The sequence below is a fragment of the Channa argus genome, chromosome 18 (assembly GCF_033026475.1).
Source record: "Channa argus isolate prfri chromosome 18, Channa argus male v1.0, whole genome shotgun sequence".
NCBI classification, from domain to species: domain Eukaryota; kingdom Metazoa; phylum Chordata; class Actinopteri; order Anabantiformes; family Channidae; genus Channa; species Channa argus.
In genome coordinates this window covers 3,970,723-3,994,832 of record NC_090214.1, presented here as the reverse complement: position 1 = coordinate 3,994,832, position 24,110 = coordinate 3,970,723, and the positions used below count along the sequence as shown (strand labels likewise).

The 24,110-nt window shown below is 39.6% G+C and overlaps 3 protein-coding genes across 6 annotated transcripts in view; all 3 read right to left on the bottom strand.

The window, feature by feature from the left end:
• The window catches only part of LOC137104296 (tenascin-like), a 60,150-nt gene extending 57,820 nt beyond the window's left edge, over positions 1 to 2,330 (bottom strand). The window contains exons 1-2 of one of the 4 annotated variants that reach the window (XM_067485267.1): positions 2,288 to 2,330; positions 265 to 810 (exon numbers count right to left, since the gene is read on the bottom strand). The gene's annotated coding sequence lies outside the window, so the exon portion shown is untranslated. Of the gene's footprint in view, positions 1 to 264; positions 811 to 2,287 lie in introns of those variants that run through there. The other 3 variants (XM_067485268.1, XM_067485269.1, XM_067485270.1) reach the window with 3 other exon arrangements.
• A 743-nt stretch (positions 2,331 to 3,073) lies between these two features.
• LOC137103989 (TNF receptor-associated factor 2-like) lies at positions 3,074 to 13,698 on the bottom strand. The gene is made up of 11 exons (XM_067484774.1): positions 13,440 to 13,698; positions 11,469 to 11,678; positions 10,215 to 10,293; positions 9,258 to 9,356; positions 8,946 to 9,107; positions 8,757 to 8,831; positions 7,998 to 8,072; positions 7,291 to 7,857; positions 6,529 to 6,706; positions 6,165 to 6,313; positions 3,074 to 6,047 (listed from the first exon to the last, which is right to left on the bottom strand). Exons 2-11 carry the CDS (start codon positions 11,654 to 11,656, stop codon positions 5,829 to 5,831), a joined length of 1,791 nt encoding a protein of 596 aa, XP_067340875.1. The 5' UTR covers positions 11,657 to 11,678; positions 13,440 to 13,698; the 3' UTR covers positions 3,074 to 5,828.
• Positions 13,699 to 15,494: 1,796 nt separating this feature from the next.
• Positions 15,495 to 22,932, bottom strand: LOC137103990 (GRAM domain-containing protein 2B-like). Its single transcript, XM_067484775.1, has 14 exons — positions 22,697 to 22,932; positions 22,231 to 22,380; positions 20,722 to 20,809; positions 20,547 to 20,616; positions 20,344 to 20,447; positions 20,156 to 20,251; positions 20,007 to 20,078; positions 19,103 to 19,180; positions 18,839 to 18,950; positions 18,386 to 18,502; positions 17,421 to 17,511; positions 17,194 to 17,298; positions 16,957 to 17,041; positions 15,495 to 16,121 (listed from the first exon to the last, which is right to left on the bottom strand). Exons 1-14 carry the CDS (start codon positions 22,789 to 22,791, stop codon positions 16,083 to 16,085), a joined length of 1,302 nt encoding a protein of 433 aa, XP_067340876.1. The 5' UTR covers positions 22,792 to 22,932; the 3' UTR covers positions 15,495 to 16,082.
• Positions 22,933 to 24,110: the final 1,178 nt, after the last annotated feature.

Below are 24,110 nucleotides of genomic sequence, written 5' to 3'. Positions count from 1 at the left end.
GTATTATTATACTCACAAAAATAAAAAGGTTAACTGGAACCAAAATGGCTCACGAGACTGATGCCACAGGAGAACCATTTTGGTTCCACTAAGAACCAATTCTGTCAGTGGATCTTTAAAGAACTCTAGAAAATATAAAGGTATAACCATAAATGGTTACGCAAAGAACCTTTATATTCAAATGGTTCTTTGGGTATTTGAAATTTTTAAAAAGGCTGTAAAACTAATGAATGAACATAGATAAAATAGAATTTACACACTCACACACAAATGCATGTACCTCCTCTCTCAGCTCATTCTGTCTCTGCTGCTTGGCTGCTTCCAACTGGTTCTTGGGAATGTTCGGCTGTGTTTCTCTGTTGCTCCCTCGGATGCTCTCTTTTTCTCTCCACTTTGGTTAGTCGCTCGGCCTCCAAGAACAGCTTCTCCTCCTGTGGGCTCCTCAACTGAGCAGCTTGCTCCAAGCTCACCTGCTGCTCCCTGCATCTGCTCCCGACAGTTGGCAGTACCTCACACTTCTCCATAATTTCAACACACAGTGTAGTACTTTTAATTTTGAGGGGGCGGATGCAGCTCAGTTGGTAAGGCAGTCGTCCACGTACCACAGGGTCAGTGGTTTAATCCCCAGTCCCCAGTATATGTCAAAGTTTTTCTGGGCAAGGCACTGAACCCCCAACAGCCCATTTCCATCTCCAGCTGCGCAGTGCCGGTCCAAGCCCGGTAGAAATCGGGGAGGGTTGAATCAGGAAGGGCATCCGGCATAAAAACTGTGCCAAATCAACATGCGGACAATGGTGCGTTGTGGCAACCCTGAACTCACCGGAGGAGCCAAAAAAGGACACACACAAAAATAAATAAATAAATAACTCAATTTATTTAACAACTGGACTTTATGAGGGTATATTCACTGTGCTGATCCAGAGCAAAAAGCTTTCTTTTAATGTTTTTATACGCTCTGATTTGCTGGTCAGGTAGAAGAAAACACAGCTGACTTTAGTGTTTCTCTGAACTGCCTGCCAATGATCTTGATTGTTTCATATTCTAGTAAAAACAAAATTATGATATTTTTAATCTTTTGGAAACCCCACATCTGCAATCAGTGAAAATAAGGTCTACTCATATAAAAACTCTCTTTGTGAGGTTAAACTATTCAATGTGAATGACATCTACTCATAGAATCAGTTATCTTCCACAGAGATGACTAACCTACAGAAAATGTTTCGTTAACAAAGAGCTACACTAGTTTTTAAAGATAAACAAATGCATCTCAGTTTATCTCACTAATCTCACTTTATTGTTATCGGTTAAATCAGTAGAAAACTCTCCTGAGCTATAAATTTGGTTGGAATATTGGTTGTGAAAAAAGTATATTGGATTTTTTTAAAAATAGTATTCATAAGAAACCCCAATGACATCAGAGAGTGAACCTACCACCCACCTGTTGCATGAGTTGCATCAGTCCCCCTTTTAACCATCTCAAAATTTTATTTAGTTCCATTTTTTAAATAACTTACCCTGTTCAGGAAGGTTGCGGTGCTGAAGTTTATTCCAGCTACCATTGGATTAGAGGACCACATATATAGAGACAAATAACCTTTCATGTTTACCTGCAATTTAAAGACACCTATTAACCTAACTGCTTGTCTTTGGACTGTGGGAGGACATGTAAACTCCACACAGAAATGCCGCAGTCAGAAGGGAGATTTGAACCAGGGACCTTTTACAAGCAGCACTTAACACCTCCACGACTGTGCTAAAACATAAAGTGAAAATACTAGTATGAACTGCTCACGGAACGGTGGGACCGGAGCAGCCGGGGATCGACCCGACGACCACGGAATTGGTGAACGACGGCTCTACCTCCTGCGTCACAGTCGCCCCAACGGCGCAGGGGCCGTTGTCGGTTGGGCCGAACTCTGCAAGACAAATCCAGGAACTAGTCCCTGAGGACGTATCTAACCTCACCTACATCTGCCCAGCCGCTAAGGCGAACACGAGGAAGTGACACTATTATCGGCTGAGCCACTTATCACCCATTAATAACCCATCTTCAGCTTATTTTTTTATTTAACACAGCAACACTAACGTTAGCTGGTAGCTATATGCTAACCAGCCTCCTTCATTATAGCTCCTTCATGATAGCTAATGCTATCATGCTAATTTAGCTGCTTAGCTGATTTTCTCTCACCGAAGGCAAATTAAAAATTTCACTGACATAAAATACATGTCATATCCATGTTAATTCCAAATTTCGCTAAAGTGTTTATTTTGAGAAACATTAACTCACCGGCAAATTAACCGAGTTGTTCTCAGGCGATCCGTTAACATCCTCTCGCTCCATCCCATTTTCGGTAAACGGTCAGAGGTCAAACGTCACAGCTCTCTGATTGGCCGATAACGGACATTTGACCTTTGGCCGCTCACCGTAAATGAAATCGACGTCTCTAAATAATTTTATTCTTTGGTGAATCCCAATGTTATGGTTATAGACGGTCCATGTATTTTTGGTTCTTATTTGTAGTACTGGTTATCTAAAGCCAGAGAAAGGGTTTTGGCTGGTCATTCGGGAGATATTGCCCTCTAGTGACCAGTATGGAATAATAACCGCATGGACCCCCGCTGTGGCGACCCCGAACTCACGGGATGAGCCGAAAGGACAAAAAAAAAGAAAATGAAATAAATTATTACTTTTCAGATTTTACACAAAAATAAAATAATACTAATCTGTTGTCAGTGTCTAAAACTAACCTAGATCTGAAATCCCAGATGATATATATATATATATATATATATATATATATATATATATATATATATATATATATATATATATATATATATATATATATATATATATATATATATATATATAAATAAAAAACTAACCCAGGTACAATGTTTGGTCAAAAGTGCTTCTTATGTGTTGATGTGTCAATATTAACATGACAATTGCATAATTTTGTGTGCATACTTGTATTGCCAGTATTTGTATTGTCATTATATTAGTACTTTTAGTAAAAGGATCTGTCCTGTGCCATAAAACCTAATGCAAAAAAGTAGTTAAAACACTCACTAAGCTGAAACAAACTTTATTACATACTGCATGTCCTTTTTAGCATTACAATACAACAATTCCCAACATCAGAATATATATGGCTCTGATTTCAAGGTAAATAAATCACTCAACAAAATACCCTGTTTGGACAAACAACCATTAAAAAGTGCACAAATAAAGTTGGTTCAATTCAACTGCATCAGATTACAGAACTGCTGTTGTGTTTTTATTCAAAAATAAAAAACAACAACCTACAAAAAGCTTACATTCAGAAACCTCGGGAGGGTCTGTAATTCGAGGTCATTTTTAATGGGACAGCATAAATCGTGTCCTCTGGTGCTTACATGCATCAAATTCGAATGACACACATGAACACACACTCTCTCATACACACACATGCCCAAACGTAAATATACATATTTGGCACCATTTTTCAGCATAGAACATAAAATAGAACTTGCAATACAACATTGTTAGTATATGGAGGTAATATTTGATTTTGGCACATTACAAGAACACTCTAGGTTTAAAAAGTTCATGTAACCCAACGTATTACATGCTCAGTCTTTATTGAAATATTTTTAAATTATGAATAGAAACCCACTTACTCTATATAGAAGGAATTCCTCAACATTAAAAAAAAAAATCATTGGCTCACTTAAACAGTTAGCTTTGTGAACAGCTACTGATAGTTTAGTGGAATCAAGTAGCATATGCTCAATGTCAAGGAAAGCACCATATTTCCTTGGAAAGTTCAAAATTGGTTGCAGTCCCTCAGCGCCATAACCAGTAATGTAAACAAATGGCAACAGATGAGTTGAGTATGACTTCTGTAAACCGTTAAAGCCAAGATTAAATTCTAACAGACATTATCATATATTGCACTCTAGAGGGAGTCTCTAATCCTTACTGCACAAAGGGGATGACCTGGCCCGTTCAAACCATCTTGACAAACAAAAAGCTGGTATATATTTAATAAGGTATTCAATAATACTATGTTCATTATAACATCTTGTGTATATTAACATTGATATATAGAATATTTCAACATTATGATATGAAAGATACATATTTATAAATTGCTATGAATATAGGCAGGTGTTTCTGTTGAACAGAAGCAGCGCCAGATATAACATAATAACTATCCTACGTATTTTTAACCAAACAAATACAAATAAATCCGTTCACACGTGGCTCACAGAGTAAACCAGCATGAAACTCCGTAGTGAATATGAATTGAAGCCTCCCATGCACAGAGAGGTTTCAATACAGGTCGAGACTGGTTTTCAAACAGGCCAGCGTGAACCTTAAAACCTCAGCATGCATGCTAAGTAACAGCAATCTCTAGTGGACACAGAAAAATTACATCTCAGTTGGAAATGTTGGAGATCTTGTGTTTGTTTTTGTGGTTCCGTACTGGAAATCAGTGTGAGCCCACTAAAATGCTAAAGTTTGAAGAGCTATCTGAAGCAGCACCAAACATCAATCTGCAAAAGACATTGTCAAAAAAATGGCCCATAGCCCACAATAAAGTAACACAATCTCCTGGTTTTGGCCTCTTGACGTCCGCACACACACACAACCTCCACATTCATGTATATTTGCACCAACATATATATTAGTTCACGTCAGTATTCTATCTTAGAGCAGCAGAAACACATATGCACTGTATAACACTGTAAAACAAGGAACAAAAAATTCCTTCATTTCATGGAATCTGTGTTGACCTCAATCTGTGGTGGGGCACAGTACTATGTGTTGAGATGTGAGCTAGTGAGCATATCCTGGGGAAAACTCCAGCTTTTAGCTTAAGTTCTATGCCTCAGGCTTGACTGGCAAGCTGCCCTGACACCTTGGTAACTTCACTGTATCTTCCACAGATGTACCAAACCACCAATCAGAACCACCGACCCCTAATAGGAACAAATACGCAACACTAACTTTACATGTAAATAGCCTGAATCCAAAGACATGCAGGCAATGTCCACCATCACGGATGGCTAAATCACGAACAAGTTTAACAACAAATGAGGAACCTTCATAAAGCTCAATCGAATTAAGGAACAATTTCGTACCTAAATTGCCAGCGGCATGCACTTTGCACAACAAAAGGCAGAAAAAATGCCTGTAATCTTATTCATAACATAACTCCACGTTTGTCTATGCAAAATCACTCAACAATGGAACTGAGAAGCTCACAATATCCACAATCTGCAAGAAAAAGCCACTACTGCATCAAAGCCACGCTCTAAGTCTAGTGTAGGTCTACTGCCAGAGTTCTACAGCGACAGAATGATCACATTAACTATCTGCACTCTACAATCCTGTACTAATACAATCTGCGTGTTCTGTAGCGTCCCGAGTCTTCAAACATACTCCATCACAACAATACACTATTGCATCTCTGCTTCTACTGTACTGACCACGATGCAGTGGTGCTTACATCTGTGTAACGGAAAACTTGTGCGCAGAAGAGAAGTGACATTTTATCACCATGAGAGTGGTGCCGTGATGTTAGAAGAAAAAAACTTTTTGCACCCAAAATGTACAATGACAGTGGTTCTCCAGGTGTGATTAATGCCAGCGCCATCTGGACGGCTGCAAACCGCAGCCACGTGCAGCATACAGCTCCAAGCATGTCTGTCCCCTTAAAGCTGCAGGGACGTTTACATGCCTGAACAGAGCCCTAAAAAGGACCACAACTGAGCCAAAGTGAAGCTTTAATGGTCAAAGAGCTGCCTGGTTTCCAAACTGTGACACCCTGCGCAGCCACTTAGAGGCCGGTGAGGTCCACGATTGCTTTGATGAAGATGGTGTCATCTCGAATGTAAGAGTTCTTGCCATCCAGCTTGGAGAGCGGACAGAAGAGTGGACAGCCACTGGCAATGTTCATCTCACTCACAGGTCTTTGGAAGGAGGAGGAAGTGACATCAGGTCGAAAGGCGTCAATGATGTGTTCCCTGTTGCTCTGGTCCAGCAGCATCAGAGTCACCTGTAAATAAGAGAAGTGAGACATAATGTTCATGATACATTGTCGAAAAACTTTCAAACCACCTCTGACTGTGCAGGAAATAAAGTTAGTATATTGTATTGTCTGCGGGACTTTTACCTTCTGATTGAATGGCCATTTAAGCAGTGCGTCACTCAGTCCCCTCATCACCACAAAGAACAAGGACAAGTGGCTGCCACGCCCCGTCCCATCTCCATTCAGATAGATCCGCAGGCACATCTTATAGCCGTACTTACTGGTGTAGAAGGCTGGAAGCAAAGAGAACAGAAATTTAGCTTTAGTCATGAGAGAGAGAGAGAGAGAGAGAGAAACAACTGCCATCACCTTTGACAACTCAGTTGCATTGCAATCGTTGCTGGATTTAAAAAAGAAAAGTTGACCTGTTACGATGTTTCCAGATGTAATTAGAATCCAACCTTTGGTGCTGTTTAAGACTTCTATGCTGTATGATAGATGGACCTACCTGGTGAGAACATGGCGGGGGCTCGACCTGCGATGGCATCCTGTCTCTTTTTGGCGAAATCAGAGATCCTCCAGACAAAGACGCCATCAAAGGTAGTGGCAGACATTTCCCTCAGTCGACCTTCCATCTCTGCAACTGTCAGGTCCTTCAGCCCCACTGTCCTCTCCAGCTGCCGCACCTAGAAAATGAAAACGTCCTTTCTGCTCTTTCATGCACTTGCATCTCATGAAATGTGAACACTTTTCTGATAGGACTTCGCTTAGATGTTTTCTCCTTGACTTAGATGTTTGCTGCCTTGTACCTCACTTGTTAAGTCGCTTTGGATAAACGTGTCGACTAAATGACTGAATGTCAATTATTGCTCTTTTCTGTTACTCTTGTGATCATTCTTCACCTTGTTTGTATTCTGGGGATAATCATGCCTTATGTTTTAGTGCTTTGGAAGATTTAAAACGCAGTGTGATGGTTTCAGTGAATTCAGTTGTGTGTTTTTTTGTCAACATTTGTGTACATTTTGCCAAACTGTCCCCACTACAGGTATGCTGAATTATCTGTTAGCATATGTACAGATACCCTGAAAACCACTGGGTGACTTTGATGCTGAAGAAAACCTTTCACTTTTCATGTGGTGTCAGAGAAGATCTATGGGCAATAATGGAAATAATTGGATCCTCAGAAAGTGTAAGTCAAACTGATTCTTAAACTATGTGTTCATATTTCTGCGAGGGAGGAGTGTGATTTTTGATGCTCCTGATGTTATACCTTATTACTCAGAGCCTCGATCTTATCCTGGTCCAGTTTATGCTGACGGTTGCTGGCCTCCAAGGTGGTGGCAAACCTCTCCACCTCTCTGTTCAGGACACACACCACATTTTCAAACGTGCCAGACTTAACTTCAAGTTCCGTACACCTGCGGCCCAGCTCGGCCACCTTGGTCTTTTCGCTGTGGAGCTGGAGCTCCAGCGCTGCGCCCACCGAGCTGGGCAGGGGTGTGAAGGAGGTAGACACAGAGAGAGTGGGAGCCAGAGTGGGAGGTGGAGGCAGAGGAGCTGAAACAGGTGGACCAGGGGGACCGGAGGCGGAGGATGAGGAGGAGGCGGCAGCTCCCTGCACGGGAGGCCCAGAGGAGGTGGTGCTGAGCTGGGACACTCTGGCCTCGAGCTGCCTCAGGGACTGCTGGAGTTCCACCAGTTTGTGTCCGGCTAGTTCCAGTCCCTGGGGCTGCAGGCCCTCCATGCTGACTTTCATGCCCATAATGTAGTGCAGCAAAAGATTGAGATGCTCGTAGGCATAGGCACGCTCATGGTCATGAATCTTTTCCTTCTCCACCTTCAGAAATGGAGATGACAAGCTAAACATCAAAACGGGATCTTTCTACAGAAACAAATATAACATATATAGAATGTATATAAGCTAAGTGTTTGTGAACATATAAAACGAATTGTTGAAGAGTAATTCAAGCCACTTACAGACATATCACATCCCACGACATGAAATCGACATGGAGTTCTGAATTTGCTGCAGAACTTAATATGGTCCACATACTAGAAAAATAAACAATAAAAAGCATTGAGTATCATTTTTAATTGAACGATTAACAAACACACATGTAGGAGCTACTAGTGTTGCCCCAGTTTGTGTCTCGTATCTATTCTCATTAAGCTAAACACAGTAATCTTTTTTTAGAAATTTAAATATTTATTTTCCAAGTTGGGAGTCTTTGATCCAAATCCAAAGACAAAAATGGCAGCTCGAAAGTACCAGTTTGATCAATGTTTTAGGGTTATTTGTGTTACTTTCTGATTCCACCTTTAAATTTGTCTTGTATTGTACGGGAGAAGTTGTATGGAAAAAATAATTTGTATTTTTTAGAGAGGGATGTGTTAAAGTTGTCTCTCTCTTGTCCAAGCAGAGAGATCAGGCATATGATAGCTTGGAAAATGGAGTGGAAAACTTTTTTCTTTTTTTTTCTAAATATTGTTCCTCCAGATGGTTGGAAAGGTCTTTGGGGATCCTGGAATCAACTTCAGAACAGCAATAAATGTTGTTAAATGACTTAACTGGTCTTTTAAACACTTCCAGGTACATACGTTTAAGAAAAAAACAAAAGCTTAGCTCTTTGAATTCAATGCCATAACAGCACATGAGAGGCACAGACTGGGAATAAATGACCTTTTTTGCAACAAAATGCTTCAGTTTTTTTCCTATATGTTGTTTACAGCTTTTACCTTTTCTCTAGGTATTTTCTTCTTGGCACAGCCTTCACAGATCATCGGGTACTTGGGACAGATCTCATCATGTGCCTGAAAAAGAAAATTGGCATTGTTTCATTTGATGATGCACAAAGAGCTGCAGTGATGTGCTGCACAGGCAGAGAATGAGCCAAGCATCTGATATCTAAATTAATCATTTCTAACCTTGATATTTTTAAAGTGGAATGGCTCCTTGCAGTACTTGCAGTTGAGTGTACGCTCCGGGCATTCTCGCTCGTTGTGGCGCTCTTGTTCGTTAAAGCGAATTCTTTCTTTACAGGAGGGGCACGGGATGATCATAAACTCACACTTGCCCTCGTGGTTCAGCTATGGAAAGTAAAGTCAAAATTTTGTGATATGTCAACATATGTCATTATGGCTGCCTGGGGGCCTTAACGGTCTACAGACACAGACACAACGAAGTAGCCAAATGTAGAAGAATGAGTTCATAAGACATATTCTTAAACATATTTTTACCTCATACTCTTTGATACTTCCTGTCCACGTGCAGCTTTCATTGATACAAACAGCTGATAGGCTTTCAACTTCCCTTCGAACTGCGTTGTCGGGAAAAGCCTGGGGAAAAAAAACAGAAGAAAACTAAAGAATTTGCTGTCACACTTGAGTTACTGCAATTCTGGTCCAACTGCCCTGTTCTACTGTGTAGATTATTTCTACGCTGCATATTGACCCACAAGCATGTTTGGCTATGTATACAGTTCATTCCCTGCATATCATCTGCCAACATTTGTTCAGTGCTACAGACATTTGTGTGTGTTATTAGCTGTGAATTCAGAAAGACGCACAGCTGATGTTTTCAGTGCAAAGAATTTATGTGCAGATTATTTGCTTTGTCTGTAAAATGTGAAAATGTCCAGTGTAACAAGCACAAAATTCTTGTTTCTGTGCACCAGTCAAAGCTTAATGATCTTTTTTTCAAATAGTTAATGATTATTTATCTCACAATCAATAGCCAATTCCTTGACCAGTTTAATCAGTTCTAAAATTCTGTTCTTACAAGCCCTCAACGTTTCAAATATTGCTGGGGGTTTTTGAGCTGTGACTGTAGCATTAGACGGATTCATTGATTGCAAACGTTTCTAGAAAAAAATCACGGCTACAGCCGGGAGTCCAACAACAGAAATAGATGTAAAGGAAAAAAAGGGAATCGCAAGCAAAGTTCTTATGCAACACTATCTGGGATCTGGTTGGACAAAAGAAGACATCTGAAGACTTTTTCCGCAGTTTTGTGACATTTTTTTTTTTAAAACAAATGATTCATTGAGGAAATAAACACTCATTCTTTATTCAAGCTGCTGTCATACAGTAGTAGTACTAATACTGCACAAAGACGTGTTTTGAATACAACAAAAAAGTTGCTTGTTCTCTGCGAGAAAAAAACGTACATAAAACGTGCATAAAAAACATACTCACACATCCTTGTTTTAAAATTGATGTCGGCTCCTCAAAAATATCCTCTTTGATGCAGGCGTTGCATTTCTGGGGCCCATTACTGCAATGAAACAGCAATTTACATTGATATACTGCAAAAACACTAGATACCCAGCTACGGTAAGTAATTAAGTATTATAGTTACTGTAGGCACAATTTTGAAGTAACTAAGAATTTACAATTCTTTTTACTTCTACTCCACCACTTTTTAAGTGGTAAATATTTTACTTTACCTAAGGCGCTAAATTAAGATGAATTTACTTAAGTTACATCGTAGGTTCATATTCTTCATACAAAATATAACTAACAAATATCATGATGATGTATCATTATTGGCTACAATGGGCTCCACTCTGGTATTGCTACTTGTACTGAAACAAGAGAACCGAGTACTTTTTCCACAACTCCAAATGTCCCAAAAATGCACTCAAAGTTCCTTAAGGAAACATACCGATGTCGGAAGAATGGACAAAGCACTAAAAGTATTATGAGCACACATTCACATCCCAATGAAAGAAACTCTTCACAAAGGAAAAAGCAATGATGAGCAAATTACTATGTGATTCATTAGATTAATCCTAAATGCAAAAAACAAACAGAAAATGTGCACACGCTACTTGACGCTCGCCCCGAATTTAATGATCAAGCACCATTTCAATATAACACAAAGGCTTTGTCAAACTTTTGACTGTATTGCTTGTATTACAAAGTCCCCCAGTATATTCAAGCCATTATATTGAATTTGGGACAAGGCTATTCTAAAAATGCCGTCTGTTTGACTGAGTTTCATTCATGAATGTTATTTTCTCTAATAAAATATCAATGTTAGTCACAACACAATCTGACTTTCAAGATAAAACTAAAACTAAATACCAATGTTTGTCTCCATCTGGTGGTTTAAAAAAAACAACTCCAGCTTTTATTCTGAAAGTGCAGGGAAGGGTCTAACATGATGACCCTTCACTTCCAGGTCAAATGAAAAGGATGACTTTTTGCTTTGAGCACCGAAAACTGGTGTGAATATCCAACTTCTTTTCACACTTGATGATGCTTCCCTGATGCTTATATAATATTTTGAGCTCATAATTCTGTTCTCCTACTTGCACAACTCAAATTCTGTACTGACAATCTGAGCCTACACACCGTCAAATGTTGATATGCAGACTGAGGAGAGGTCAAATTCAGTTTGTGACATCTCACGTCTTTTGCCGTAGAAGTAATTCTGCAGCTCCTCACCTCACAGTCCGGTTGAAGCAGTAGGAACAGAAGCGATGTCCACACTGAGCTTGAAACGGTCGTCTGAGTATGTTGTGACAGCAGTTGCACAGGTGTTTGTCCTCCAGCTTGTTGCCCAGGATCTTCTTCGGGAAGCCAGGTTTATTGCTCTCCATGGACGAAGGAGGGGACGGTTCCTGTGTGGCCATGGTGTCTGTTCACACGTCGCACCTGCGAAAGAAACAATATGTCACGACATTCGAATAAAATGAGCTTGACCTATACAAAGAAGAAAATATCAGTTACTCACATATTTTCCAAATTTTCCTTCTAGTTTGATCAAATTAGCTGTTAATTAGCTGTAAATTGCAAGCAAACTTCCAAGAAAGCCTAGAAAGGTGACATCATTTGGAGGAGATTTTACAACCTGTTCACAACCTTACATTAAGTGATGCTTCATTGCCTGGAGGTTTTCTCAGGTAAAAAAAATGCACTTTCCAAGAACCATATACGATGTTGCTACTTCTTTTTGTCTGTTATGTTTTTATTATTTATTAGGATTTGTGTTGTTTCTTATTGCTGGGAACATAATTATGCTCACATATATTTTAATATTAAAGGCAACAATTTGCTATTAGGACCCTTTACAAGGCATTTACAGTGGCAAGTAAAAATACCACATTGCTGTTGTAAATAAAAAGTCGGTAATTGAAATTTTACTTGAATAAAACTACAGTATTAGCATTAACAATAAAGTACCAAAATAAAAGTAACCATCTTACATTGGCATTATGATTATTTATACTTATCATCATATCTAATAAAATTGAACAGATCATTCAATTTAGCATTGTCAAATCAACACAGTGCAACCACAGTATAAACAAAAAAAAACAAAAAAAGGTCAAACATGATTTCGACGAGACTTTTAAAAGGTGTGAAAGGCCGCGCTGTTCAGATGAGCACCTTCCAACATTTGTCTAACTAATCATATATGTAAACAGAAGTAGATTAATAATAAATCAGGGGACACTCTTTCTAACCAGTAATATAACCAATGGATTATCGATGTTGAGGTTGCACAGTGTTTTATCTGCATGTATTTGTTTATTTCAATTTTTCCTTGTCAGGATGTGCGAACATGTAAATTCACTTAAGTTTGCCACGTACGTTTAAATGTGAACGCATATTGCTACGGGCCAGAGCTGCAAAGTAGGGATTTTTTTCATCATTAAGTCTGTTGATTATTTTCTTTACTAACAAATCTTCCTAATTATTGACAATTATTGATGATTATTGTATCAACAGAAGATGTGTCACTTTCTGTCACTTTACATGGGCCATATTCCAATATTGTAACGTCTATGAAAGCTCCTAATTGAACAATTTTGGCTGCAAAACATCGTGTGACATCTACCAGAGAGGGAGTTCGGTAATTGCTGAGTTTGTACTCGTTTTGCAGATGCTGTCAAACGACAGTTAAAACGTGAACACTGCTAAAGGAAGCTGCCACAAACGGCTGGTTATGATGCTCCAAAGTCCACAATCCCAGATTTCCTGCTTCCTATCACACCAAAACCCGTTAAAGCAACAATAACTAGTGTGTTGAGCCTTTGAGCGAGCGCCCCGTCAGCCATCACACAGGACTCCTGAGCATCACAGGCCAGCTGGAAGGCCCACACCCTTTGTTTACATTTCCACTCTGCATTCGTGCATCCCCCTGCTTGACTTGGCACAAAGTGACGGATGATGATCGGGCTGCTTCTCCGTCTGCTCCGCTCAGCCTCCCCGGTAACGGTGCTGACAAATTCATCCATTGTGGGTCTCCTCTCCTCTCCGTCCTCGTTACTAAGCTATCAGCATCCTTTAGTCAGAAGTGGTACCCAGCACGCCGCCACACCCCTTGGAAATCTGAAGCTTGCTGCCTGCAAGAAACCATTTACTGACAGAGCATTTGCAAATGCTGGTACAATTAGCAGAGTTTGCACTTACCAGCGTTTTAGTCTAAACTGTCATCGCGTGCAGAGGCTGTCAGATCACCTTTTCCGGTCGCAGGTTGACGCTCGTGCACTGTGCCTATATTAAATGTGGTTTTGCAGCCGACTGGAGGCGTTTTCTTCAACGTTAGCCACATAATACAGATGTGGTCCCCGAAAGCGACGGCTGTTATTGTCCAATATCGCCATTGCACTTTGAGACTGGGCGTTACGTCATGCGGTGGGCTGGACGCGGGTTGATGGGCAGACGAGAAGTGAAGGAGAGAAGGTGATTGGTTCAAAAGTCCGGAGTGGGCGGGAGTTGTGAGAGCAGCAGCAGCTCCCACACATCCACATCATATTTATTAGTTAAAATGTTCCTGTTTGATTATAGCGGGTTTTTGTTTTTTTATGTTGTGTTGCAGCATTTATAAAATGTGCTGCTACTAGTAGTAGTGGTTTACTCAAGTACTATTTTATTGCAGTATTTCCATTTCACCTAACTTTTATTACATCTGCAGCTTCAGTTACTTTGCAAATTCAGATTTTCAGTACAAAATATGATCCACTAATAAACAATGATGTGTTATTATTATTATAGATTATACACCTGTATGTACAGGTATAATTGAAAGTTTAACCTTTGTTTGCAGTGTACAGAACAAATATGAAATTGAGGAGAAAAAGAAGCTGTAGAAGAGGAGATGTTTAATTGTCGCTGAGGACATACACATTATACCTACGTTACAATGAAATTAGTTGACAATAAATATTTTCTTCTTTCTTCTTAAAAATGGTGTGTACAAGTACACAATGCTAAAATATTCAAGTAAAAGTGCAAGTACTTGTTTCACTGTGCTTAAATAGAAACTCCATGTCTATTTCTTAACTCTAGTTCAAATACATTTCAAATTAATACAATTCACATTTCAGTCTACCAATATTTGTATTTATATATTTGTGAATGTATGAGACCTCACCACACATGAGCGCTTCACCATTTTGATCCGATTTATGTTACTGTGTCCATGCACTGTTTTGTACTTTTCCTCCAGATTTTTGTGTGATCACATGAGCCATAAAAGGGTATGTTTTAAATGGCAGTAGAAGAAGAAAAAAAAAGAGGCACATGTTGAAAAAATAAATAAAAATGAGTCACCACAGAGTGGGAGTGAAGAGGACAGAGCACATAGATACAGTCAGATGTGGAGAAGAAAAACGGAGCACAGACCATTTTTAAGGCAGAAAACAGAGGAGCGAAGTCAAAGTAAATGTACTTACCATTTACTTTATTTACGAAAATCTCGATGCACTTTAGTTTGTATTATTTATTTGACAGCAGCAGCTACCTTCAAATTACCTGCTCTGCACATCCACACGGGTGTTTTTAGTCACTCTAGTTGATGAGACTCCATTCATGTGTAAACTGATATTATGCTCTGATGACGCCTGCACTAATAGGAATAAACAGGACAACTTATCCTGCCCTAACATGCACAACACAACCAGAGTGAGGGTGAGGGAGCTGTCAGTAAAGACCAGTTCGTACACACCTACAATGTCGCAAACAGAGGAATCAAACGAAGAAAGGCAGAAGTGCAAACGGCCCCTGTCATTGATGTACTATCACATATAAAATAATTAGTTTTTACTTACATTATAAAGCCAGTTTAGCTCCTTTTTAAGAGATCATGAGCCATGTAAGAGATCTGAATCCAGAGAAAGTGTTCTGCTGTGTATGGTTCTTAATGGAGAGGCCCTGTGACGCACAAAGAATTTTAGCGCATTATATCACAAATCTGTGTGGATGTGACATTATTAATGAAGGTTGGACAGAGTTAAAAACAAAGTGGTGTCAACAAATTTGTATTCTTTTTATGTTTTTGTGGTAAAATAGTGGATAATTTTACTTGTTTTTTTTTTTAAAGTTAATTTAGAGACTAAATCTCTTTCACATTAACTGCTTCATGATTATATAATTTAGAAAATATGATGCACTGTTATCGAATAAACGGTCAAACTGTAATAGCAGGTTGGATTTTGCAGATAAAAAATATTCCTTAAGCAAATCCACTCTCACACAAGCCATTTATTTTAGGAGTGTGATGCAGTTATAAATGGGATATGGAAAGACACAATCTGTCATCTAAAGGAAAACTGAAAGGTCACCACACCACCGTGGTTTAAAGCACAAGCTTCTTTTGTTCCTGGAATGAATGACTGGTCTTTTAATACATAAACACCGGACAGCAACAAAATGAAAGATCATTTGAGAAGCTCTTCAGATGTAAGCTAAGAAACATGTCTGTCCTTTACACGGTTACAAAATACAGATGAATGAATTCACTAAACTAACTTCTACTCATGTAAAAGCCCAAGCAGCTTGAAAATATTGACAAAAGTGCTGTGAAATTCTGACTGTAGACATCACGCACTGTAAGGAAAAGTGTACATGTCCGAATGCACGTTGAAAATATTGTGCAAACATCCTTTTAGTTTAAAGAAGGTGATGAAACAGTCCTGAGTGGGGGAAAGGAGAGAAGAAGCTCTTATTGCACAATTTAAGTTCATATACTTTAAGAAAGGCTTTCTGTACAACCTGTCTGTGCTTTGTGATGCACTCTATGTCTGCTGTCCAGACAGACAGACAGGTCTTCTTTTAAGTGTCTTCAAGTAGTTTCTGGAGGTTTCTTTGAACCTGAAGGACGAAACAAAAATTAAACGTCTAGAGAAAAAACGCATTAAACTGTTGTTAAATGCTTTGGATGACAATTAGTAAATGACATGCATCTATATGAAGGAATGTTTCCGGGTTTTTAAGCAAAAGACAGACAACACTAGGATGATTGTGCTGCGGCTACGGCAGCAGTGGGTTAGCTTAGCTTAGCATAAAGGCGAGAAACAGAGGAAAACTGCTGGCCTGGCTTTAACAGGAGTTGGAAAATGTTGCTACCGGCCCCTTTAGAGCTCACTAACAGTGATTATACGCTATTTGTTTTGAAGAAAAGACTCAATGTAAAATCAACAAAAATATGTTGTTTTGTTGATCCACGAACCGGGAAACCCGAGTCCTTGGGTTGTTCATAAGTGCAGGACGAAATATGTGGTTAGTTTCTTACAGATCAGCAAGTGGTCACATAAATCTAGTCAAGATTTTCATTTCAGTGGTTAGCAACCTTTAAAACTGTTTATTTCTTTTATACTTCTTTTGTTTTCATTGCCTTTATTTCTCTTTCCTATTTCTTGTGCATATTAATCTTAATCTTCCTATGTTATCTTATTTTCAAATAATAATAATCTTTTAACAGCGTTTTAGTCATCTCTAGTTTGTCCCTTGAAGTGCGTTTTCCAAAATGAAAAATGATAATTTTGTAGAATTCCACTCTCAAGTGACTTATGGTAATTCAGATCACACCCTCTTTGACTAAACAGTAGGAAACACTTCCTCCATGCAAATCTCCTCATAATGTTTTAATAAACAGTATGATAATAAGCGGATGGACTGTCAGTGTGGTCCACAAAACTAGACAAACCTTCTCAAGCTTGAACAGGTTGGTAGACAGTTCCCCATAGATTTGAGTATTCACTTTATCCTGGACCCTCTGACTTACAGCATTTCTGCAACAAAATTCACACTAAACCATTAACGACATTATGCGTCGTGTTGTACACCGAAACTTTATTCTGGCACGTGACATCATTTGCCGCCAGTAAGGAGTAGAGTGGACCATATTTGAATCTCCTCAACAAACTGTGAATCCAGCTCTTACTCGGTGTGGATGTATTCGCCCACCGACACCAAGGAGTTCAACCGATGCTCGAGAGCCGCAATCTTGAAGGCCATGTAACAGGAGGACAACACAAGGACACTAACTCTGTTTAGACACACAAAGACATGACAGGTGAGTATTGAAATACTAACAACACCGAACAATTGCTAACACGCCCAGACAATGGAACTTTGCGGAGGACGTTTGGAGAGAGAACAGTCACTCACAAACACAAATAGATTAAGAGGATGGCGTGTAACAACTTGGGCTGTGAGGACTTGTCACTGACAGTGGTACCGCAGGTCGGCTTGGCAGACCCTAAAATAGAGCAAACAGAACGAGAAACGCTCATTAGGCCGAGGCTATATGTTCTTCGACTGCAATTTACTCTTTGGAAACAAACAAATAAGCTGCAAATCTGCGGGAATATCCTGATATTTTGGAAATATGCTTATTTGGTTTCAAGACTTAGCGTCATTTGGGTCAGTGAGATAACGTGCTAATAAACAACTTTAGACCCAGTCGACACTGTCACTGAAATGTGAGGATAAACATTTGCCTCGTTCACCAAACATTCTTCTTATAACACACTCGTGCAGTTTTCAATGTTTTCTTCTTTGGCATTCGTTCTCGGGGAAACACACTCATGACCACACTCACAAACATTTAAGTGCTGACATGTTTGACCAGAATAAATGTTTTTGCGTGTTCTTCTTTTCTACAGGTGTAGAGGGACTGGAGGCATTTGCTTCCACCAGTCCTCAGTCTTCTCCTCAGTGAGTCTGGATGAGCAGCATGTTGCATTGCATCCCATGCATCTTTGTATTTGTGTGTGTTGTTGTTTTATATCTACTTCTGATGCTACTAAAAGTGTTCAATGTTTTTTTTTCACTTTTCACGTTCTGTGTGAGGTTCCTGTGTGTGCAGCCTCGTGACCTTTTATGGGCAATTGCATTTACCTGTGCTGAACAGGAACAACTCGAATGCCCTTTCAATTACCATTTTAAGAACAAACGTGACAAATCTATCGTGAACACTTTTCTAAAGACTTTTCTTAAGAACAAAATGAAGAAAGAACTTCGGTGAACGAGGCTCATTGTGATTCCTACTGATAGCTAATTCCTTGAGAGAAACCCAAAGCTTTTTTTAACAAAGCTTCTTTTTACCCTGAGAGCCCGAGATATTCAGTTACCGTTTTTGAGGGCAGCTCCACATTGTTGGGTTGGAGTCTGGAGGTGGACATCTGCATGAACTGAAACCTCTCCACTTTTCACCGCACTCAGAAAAGTGTCTGGGAGGTTGGTGAAGTCTGCTCAAATGAACACAGAGAAGCTTGTGACCTTAGCCTAACTATTACAGATCTGCTAAATGTCAGCTTCTAAAACGAAACCAGCTGGTTTGATTTTATGAAAGACACAAACAATAAGCTGAAAAGTTCTTTCATTAGTGAAAAGGATCATCGCTATCTTCATTTTAACAAAAAGCAATAGCTCAAATTTCACCTGGCTTCACTCCAGTTATCTGCAAACTAAAGCAAAACTGTGCCACAGTGCAACTGGATGCCCAAACAAAATGTATAAAGTAAAGTATGGCAGCTTTTCAAAGGGTAGAAATATACAGAAAGTGGTGAGGATGCAGCACACACCGCTGGCTTTTTCATAATCTGGAGTCTGAGACCCCGAACTGCTGCTCTCCATCATCTTCTGCCATCTGTGCTGCACCACCCCATCAAGGTCAGAGAAGTTTCCGGCAAAGTCCTGCAGTGCACACACAGGAAAGCATACAATGGATCCCACATGCAGAGTGGTATTGTATAACATGAGAGCAATAATAATAACAATGGCAAACGTCAAACCGAAAACGTCCAATGCGCACACACACGCACGCACACACACACACACTGACTGACCAGAGGAAGGGCCGAGGGGCAGTGGACTCTGAAGCTGTTTTCAAACAAGGAAGTGACGGGGCTGCTGGTTTTATCCCCCTGAAATGACAGCGTACACACTTCAGTGAAATATTTCTCCTGCTCGACACTTTGCAGCATCAGAACAACGTGTAAACACAGCACTGACCCAAAGCAGCCTTTTAACCTCGCAACTGCTACTGTATTAGCAACCGGTTGCCTTAGAAACCCATCAGAGACATGGCAACATTTGTATTTGAGTGTGTTTCTTGACACTTGTTGAAGGTAAGACAAAGAATCGTTCTGCCTTTAGTTCACAGCACACCTCTCCCCCAATGGTGGTGGTGGGCAGGTGGCAAACAGTGGATTTTCCTTCCATACATGTCAACATATTGCCAGCTTTCACTTCCATTTAGTTCTGCTTTTGGTCTCCATCAACCCCTGAGGGAAATGTCAGGCTCTTTCCAGCCTGGCTCACCAGCCAGTCCTTACTATTGGTTGACGGTGGACAGGTAGACTTTGGTGTATTATGTGTTAATAAGTAGAATTCAATGCAGCTTCAGGCTTTTAATTAATGATTAAGCTGCCAATTGTGTTTTTGTTTAGACTGTAAAATTAGTGCTGAATAGCCCGTCATTATTTCCTTCGTATTGCAATTTTTCCATACAACGATCCAAAATACAGAGATATTTAATTAACGGTGACATTAGTTTATCATCAGATTAATGTACAGAGTTCTCTCTTACTAATTGATTGCTCCGCTGTTTTAGTCCTACTCTCGTTCCCGTGTTGTTCAATTTAAGAGTTTCAGAAACATAAAGGTAGAAACTATTTAGTCACAATCAATTAGTAAATCACTTCAGGTCCAATTGGTTTCACTATAACGTGTATAGAAAAAGGTACGTACCTCCAAATGAATGCAGATGGATTTTAGAAATTTATAGGTGGTGTTTCGAGAGAGGAAGGACACGAATACATGCTGCAAAACAGTAATTTAGAGTCACTTTGATGTTAATGTCAAATGAAACTTTTTTTAATCGTCTCAAAGATACTTACCTGCTCACTTGCAGCTTCAATCACAAGGGCGTTTGGTACTAATATTGCAGTTTTAGTTTTTTTGATAAATGTCACAGACGTCACTGGAATTGAAATCTGCAGAGGAAAAAACACACTTTTAAATTTAATACTCACTCAACTGGGCATTGAACGCAAATAATGTCTTTCTTTCTGTAACGGTGTCATACTTTGGTGTCTTTGCCAAAGACTTTGGAGTGGAAGCAGATCCAGTTATCAGAGACAAACATTTTCCCCTGATATAAAATGTCTTTCTGCAGGGCACAGGTGTAACCTGGGGAAAACACAACAGCTCTTCACATTTATAGAAAAAAAAATCTAACCTTTCTCTGCTTTTCATTCTCATGTAAAAATAAAAGAAGCTGGAACTTACTTTGTTTGAGCAACTCGTCTTTATCTACGTCCTTGAATAACTTGTGATACTGAGCATTTGACTTTGATAACTAAGAAAACAGCGGAACAGACGGTTTATTGTTTTGAGGCGTTTAAAAAAATGTTACATCAGTGAAACGTTTGGAGAATATTGTAAAGCCACAGTGTGTCCATACCTGGCTGGGCTGTGATTTCTTCATGTCGAACTTGGTTTCAAAGTCACTTGGACTCAACATTAGTGAAAGCTGTGCCGCAGGTTTCAATCTGACAAGCAGAAGATCAGTGTTTATGGTTGTGTAACATAGTAACACCTGAAGGAGACGGGTGAGCTGTGTCGGCTCCTGAAGTTACAGTGTCACTTCTACAGTTCCACACACAATATTATAAGCATACACATCCTTAACGTGACCGGGCGTGTATCACCAGTTGTTACCTAACGGCCGATTATGCAGCAACCGCAGAGCATGTAAACAACACTTTGAGTCATGTGGGAATTATAGTCAGAAAGTAAAGAAATGCAGTGAATGTAAATCTGAGGGGAACCTCGAGTCACCTGCAATAAAAATCATCGCAGTTTACGATATTTTATGGTTTTCTGCTCAGGAAAATGTTCTGTCTGGTTCTGTAGCTTACACACCGTTGACATGAACTAGACACCTGTGTTGGAGACCTGAGAGTGCTGACAACATGTTATTCCACTTTTATCTGAGTACTTTTTCATCCGTTGGCTGGTTCATAGCTCTGTCTCCAAAGGGACATGAACAACTCCAGTCACGGGCAAAACACAAAGTAGAGCTTAAAAGTGAACCAGCCTGTACGTAAAACAAATAAGAGGAGGTTTTGGTTTTAATCCAGAAACCATTACCCCTGTAAACAGACACAATGCATGAAACTGTTTAACTTAATAAATGCACCTGTGCTCACGTAATATTTGTCTTCGTGACATTAGACACCGTTGCGGTTATAGACACTGCTACTAATCATAATGTATTTCAGCTCTTTTTCTAAATCAACTGTTTATACTTTTGTACAAAAACCTGCTTCTTCCAAAGCGCTCACATGAATAAATCATTCGAGATGGAACTCAGTTGAACTCTGATGTAATTTTAGCTATGAACATACCAATTCTGCAACAAAAACCATGTTTTATGTTATACGGTTGACAATCTTACATTTAGATTTAGTTCCGTTTGAAGCTGCAAATAACAATTATTTTTATCACTGACAAAACTAAGTCAAAAAATTATTTTCTAGGGAGAAACGGACTCAATGTCTGCGTTAATAAATGTCAGAAAAAAGTGAAAAAATGTCTTCTTTTAATAAAATATCCTTAAATAGAGGGAATTCTTACTTTAAGTAAGAATAAGTAATTTTACTGCCAACACTGTACTTTTAAGTCCCCTGTGTATCAAGTATTAGCACTATATTGACAATAAATAAATAATTTAAAACACACAATAATGCAGTTGTAACCTGATATAAGTGTTTATTAATGTATATGTCCACAACTTACAGGCTGGTGTCTAAACAGTAAATGCCTGCTCTTACTTTTGCACCCTCAACATCACAGTGTGTTAAAAAAAAACATTTATTAACTTTTTACACACTGCATATTAATATCAAGTAAAAGGTTTAAATTGTTATTATGTCAGCAGCCACACATAAGACAATAAAAGTCCCTTCACCTCATGCTGGGTGGTTTCTTCTTGCTCTCTGAGGGGTCTGACTCCGTGTCGAGGCACAGCTGGAGGTCTGCAGGCGACCACACTCTCCTCCTCGGTCTCCTCTGTCCTCCATTCTCCACTTCGGACGTGGACACACGGTTCTCACTTTTCCTGTGCATCAATCACAGGAGGAGCAACAGTTAACTTTGCAGCAGTGGGCTGTACGAATCTCAATCCAAACGCACGGTAACAGCTACAACTTTGCAATAGCGCACAAAAACACAGTTTTGACACAGATGGATTTCTTACATGCAAATCCAACCTAGCTCGCCCTATCATATATGCGTCACATGCAAACGTTAGAATTCAGAAACGCCTTTAATTCAAATTGAGGGTTTGGAGCAGCATATAATCACAACAACAGGCCTGAGCAGACTTCTCTGGAGCTGGAAACAAACCGGGCCTCTCCATCTTTATCCGGACTTACGTCGAGCGATTCCCCCGGGAGTCTCTGTTGGAAAGTTGTTCTGGTGCGGGTAACGGGGTCAGAGGTCGGTCCCCCTGCTCGTTCACCAGCACCATGTTTTACAGTTCATATCTTACGCGTTTCCCTCCATCGGGTCCTCACTGTCGGCTTGGCTCTACATTGAATGGAGACGCTTCAGGAAGCCCCGAAGCGCAAAGTTTAGGAAGAACAGACGATGAACCGAGAAGGACAGAGGAGGAGCCGGGAAAAGGGGGAGGGAGCAGCAGGGAGCAACGTCGGAAAGAAGGGGCTGCGATTCCTGCCGTGGCTGAAAACGATGGAACAGGCTTCCAGAGGAACATTAATCCCTGTAATAAAATAGTAAATGTTGAGAAATGTGTACAGAGTCGTGCGTAAAATAAAAATGCGTAAAATCTGTGCGTAACGAGAACTGGTACACGCTCAGTTGTTAGTTGACTTCTTTCAATTGTTTGTGGATTCATAAAACATTATAAAACACCATCACAACCATACAGAGACTTTTTAAAGGTCTTTTAATTAAAACTATGACGTGTATGTGGGACAGATTTCCAGCTGGGGGCAGCAGAGACTAGCGGATCCAATGTCAGGCGTTTTCAGCTGCTCCTTACGAAGAGAGTGTTAATATTTCCTGTTGGAAAGCCACTGCGCTCTGGTCAAAGGCGGGGAAATGACCACAGAGAGTCTCAAGACAACCACTCAGGGGCAAAAATGTAATGAAGAGACCCACTTAATTAGCAGATGTTCAATTAGAGACGTGATGACAACAACAACATGCAGACACAAAGACACATGATGCAAGAAACATCACAGCATTTTAGTTTTAATCCGTCAATGAAAGCTAGAGGAAATATTCAGGTCTTTTTGTTGTAAAGTGGAGCACTTCTGTGTAAAAACACAAGTAAAGGTTCTGCATGCAGACGCTTATTGTTTAAAGATTGTAGGTATGTAAGTATTCGGGTACATAGAAATGCAGTAGAGGACGTTTACTCAAATACTCTGCTTCAGTGCAAATTTGAGGAGTTTGGTGCAACTTTGTGTCCACTGCATTATGCTTCAAAGGGGGATACTGTAGGTTTTAAAATATGATTTTTGGATTTCAAATTAAGAGTCAATAAAAACATTAAATAAGTAGGATTTCCTGGAATTTATAGGCAAGATCTTTTACTCTTTATTTCGTCTCACCAGAATTTCGAATTAAGGTCTGTGGGTTTTAAAAGTGTTTTCCTGTCACATGTCCATCAAATGGTTAGCTATGGCACTTGAGCAAATTGTGTAGTACTCATATAATATATAAGTTGAGTGAATATGAAAAGTTTAATGTCCATGATCTGTGCGCTTAGAAAAACTTAAAAATCATATTCAATGAAGTGATGAAGACACAACTGTTGTCGTC

Bases quoted from the DNA above. Each gene is read 5' to 3' on its own strand.
- LOC137103990 (XM_067484775.1), bottom strand. From the start codon at position 22,791: ATGGTGCTGGTGAACGAGCAGGGGGACCGACCTCTGACCCCGTTACCC. The intron at 20,810-22,230 runs GTGAAGGGACTT...TCTGCTTGTCAG, and splicing joins AAGAAACCACCCAGCATGAG to ATTGAAACCTGCGGCACAGC. The intron at 19,181-20,006 runs GTACGTACCTTT...CTGTCATTTCAG, and splicing joins CCATCTGCATTCATTTGGAG to GGGGATAAAACCAGCAGCCC.
- LOC137103989 (XM_067484774.1), bottom strand. From the start codon at position 11,656: ATGGCCACACAGGAACCGTCCCCTCCTTCGTCCATGGAGAGCAATAAA. The intron at 9,108-9,257 runs GTAAAAATATGT...TACTTTCCATAG, and splicing joins GAAGTATCAAAGAGTATGAG to CTGAACCACGAGGGCAAGTG. The intron at 8,832-8,945 runs GTTAGAAATGAT...TTTCTTTTTCAG, and splicing joins TCCACTTTAAAAATATCAAG to GCACATGATGAGATCTGTCC.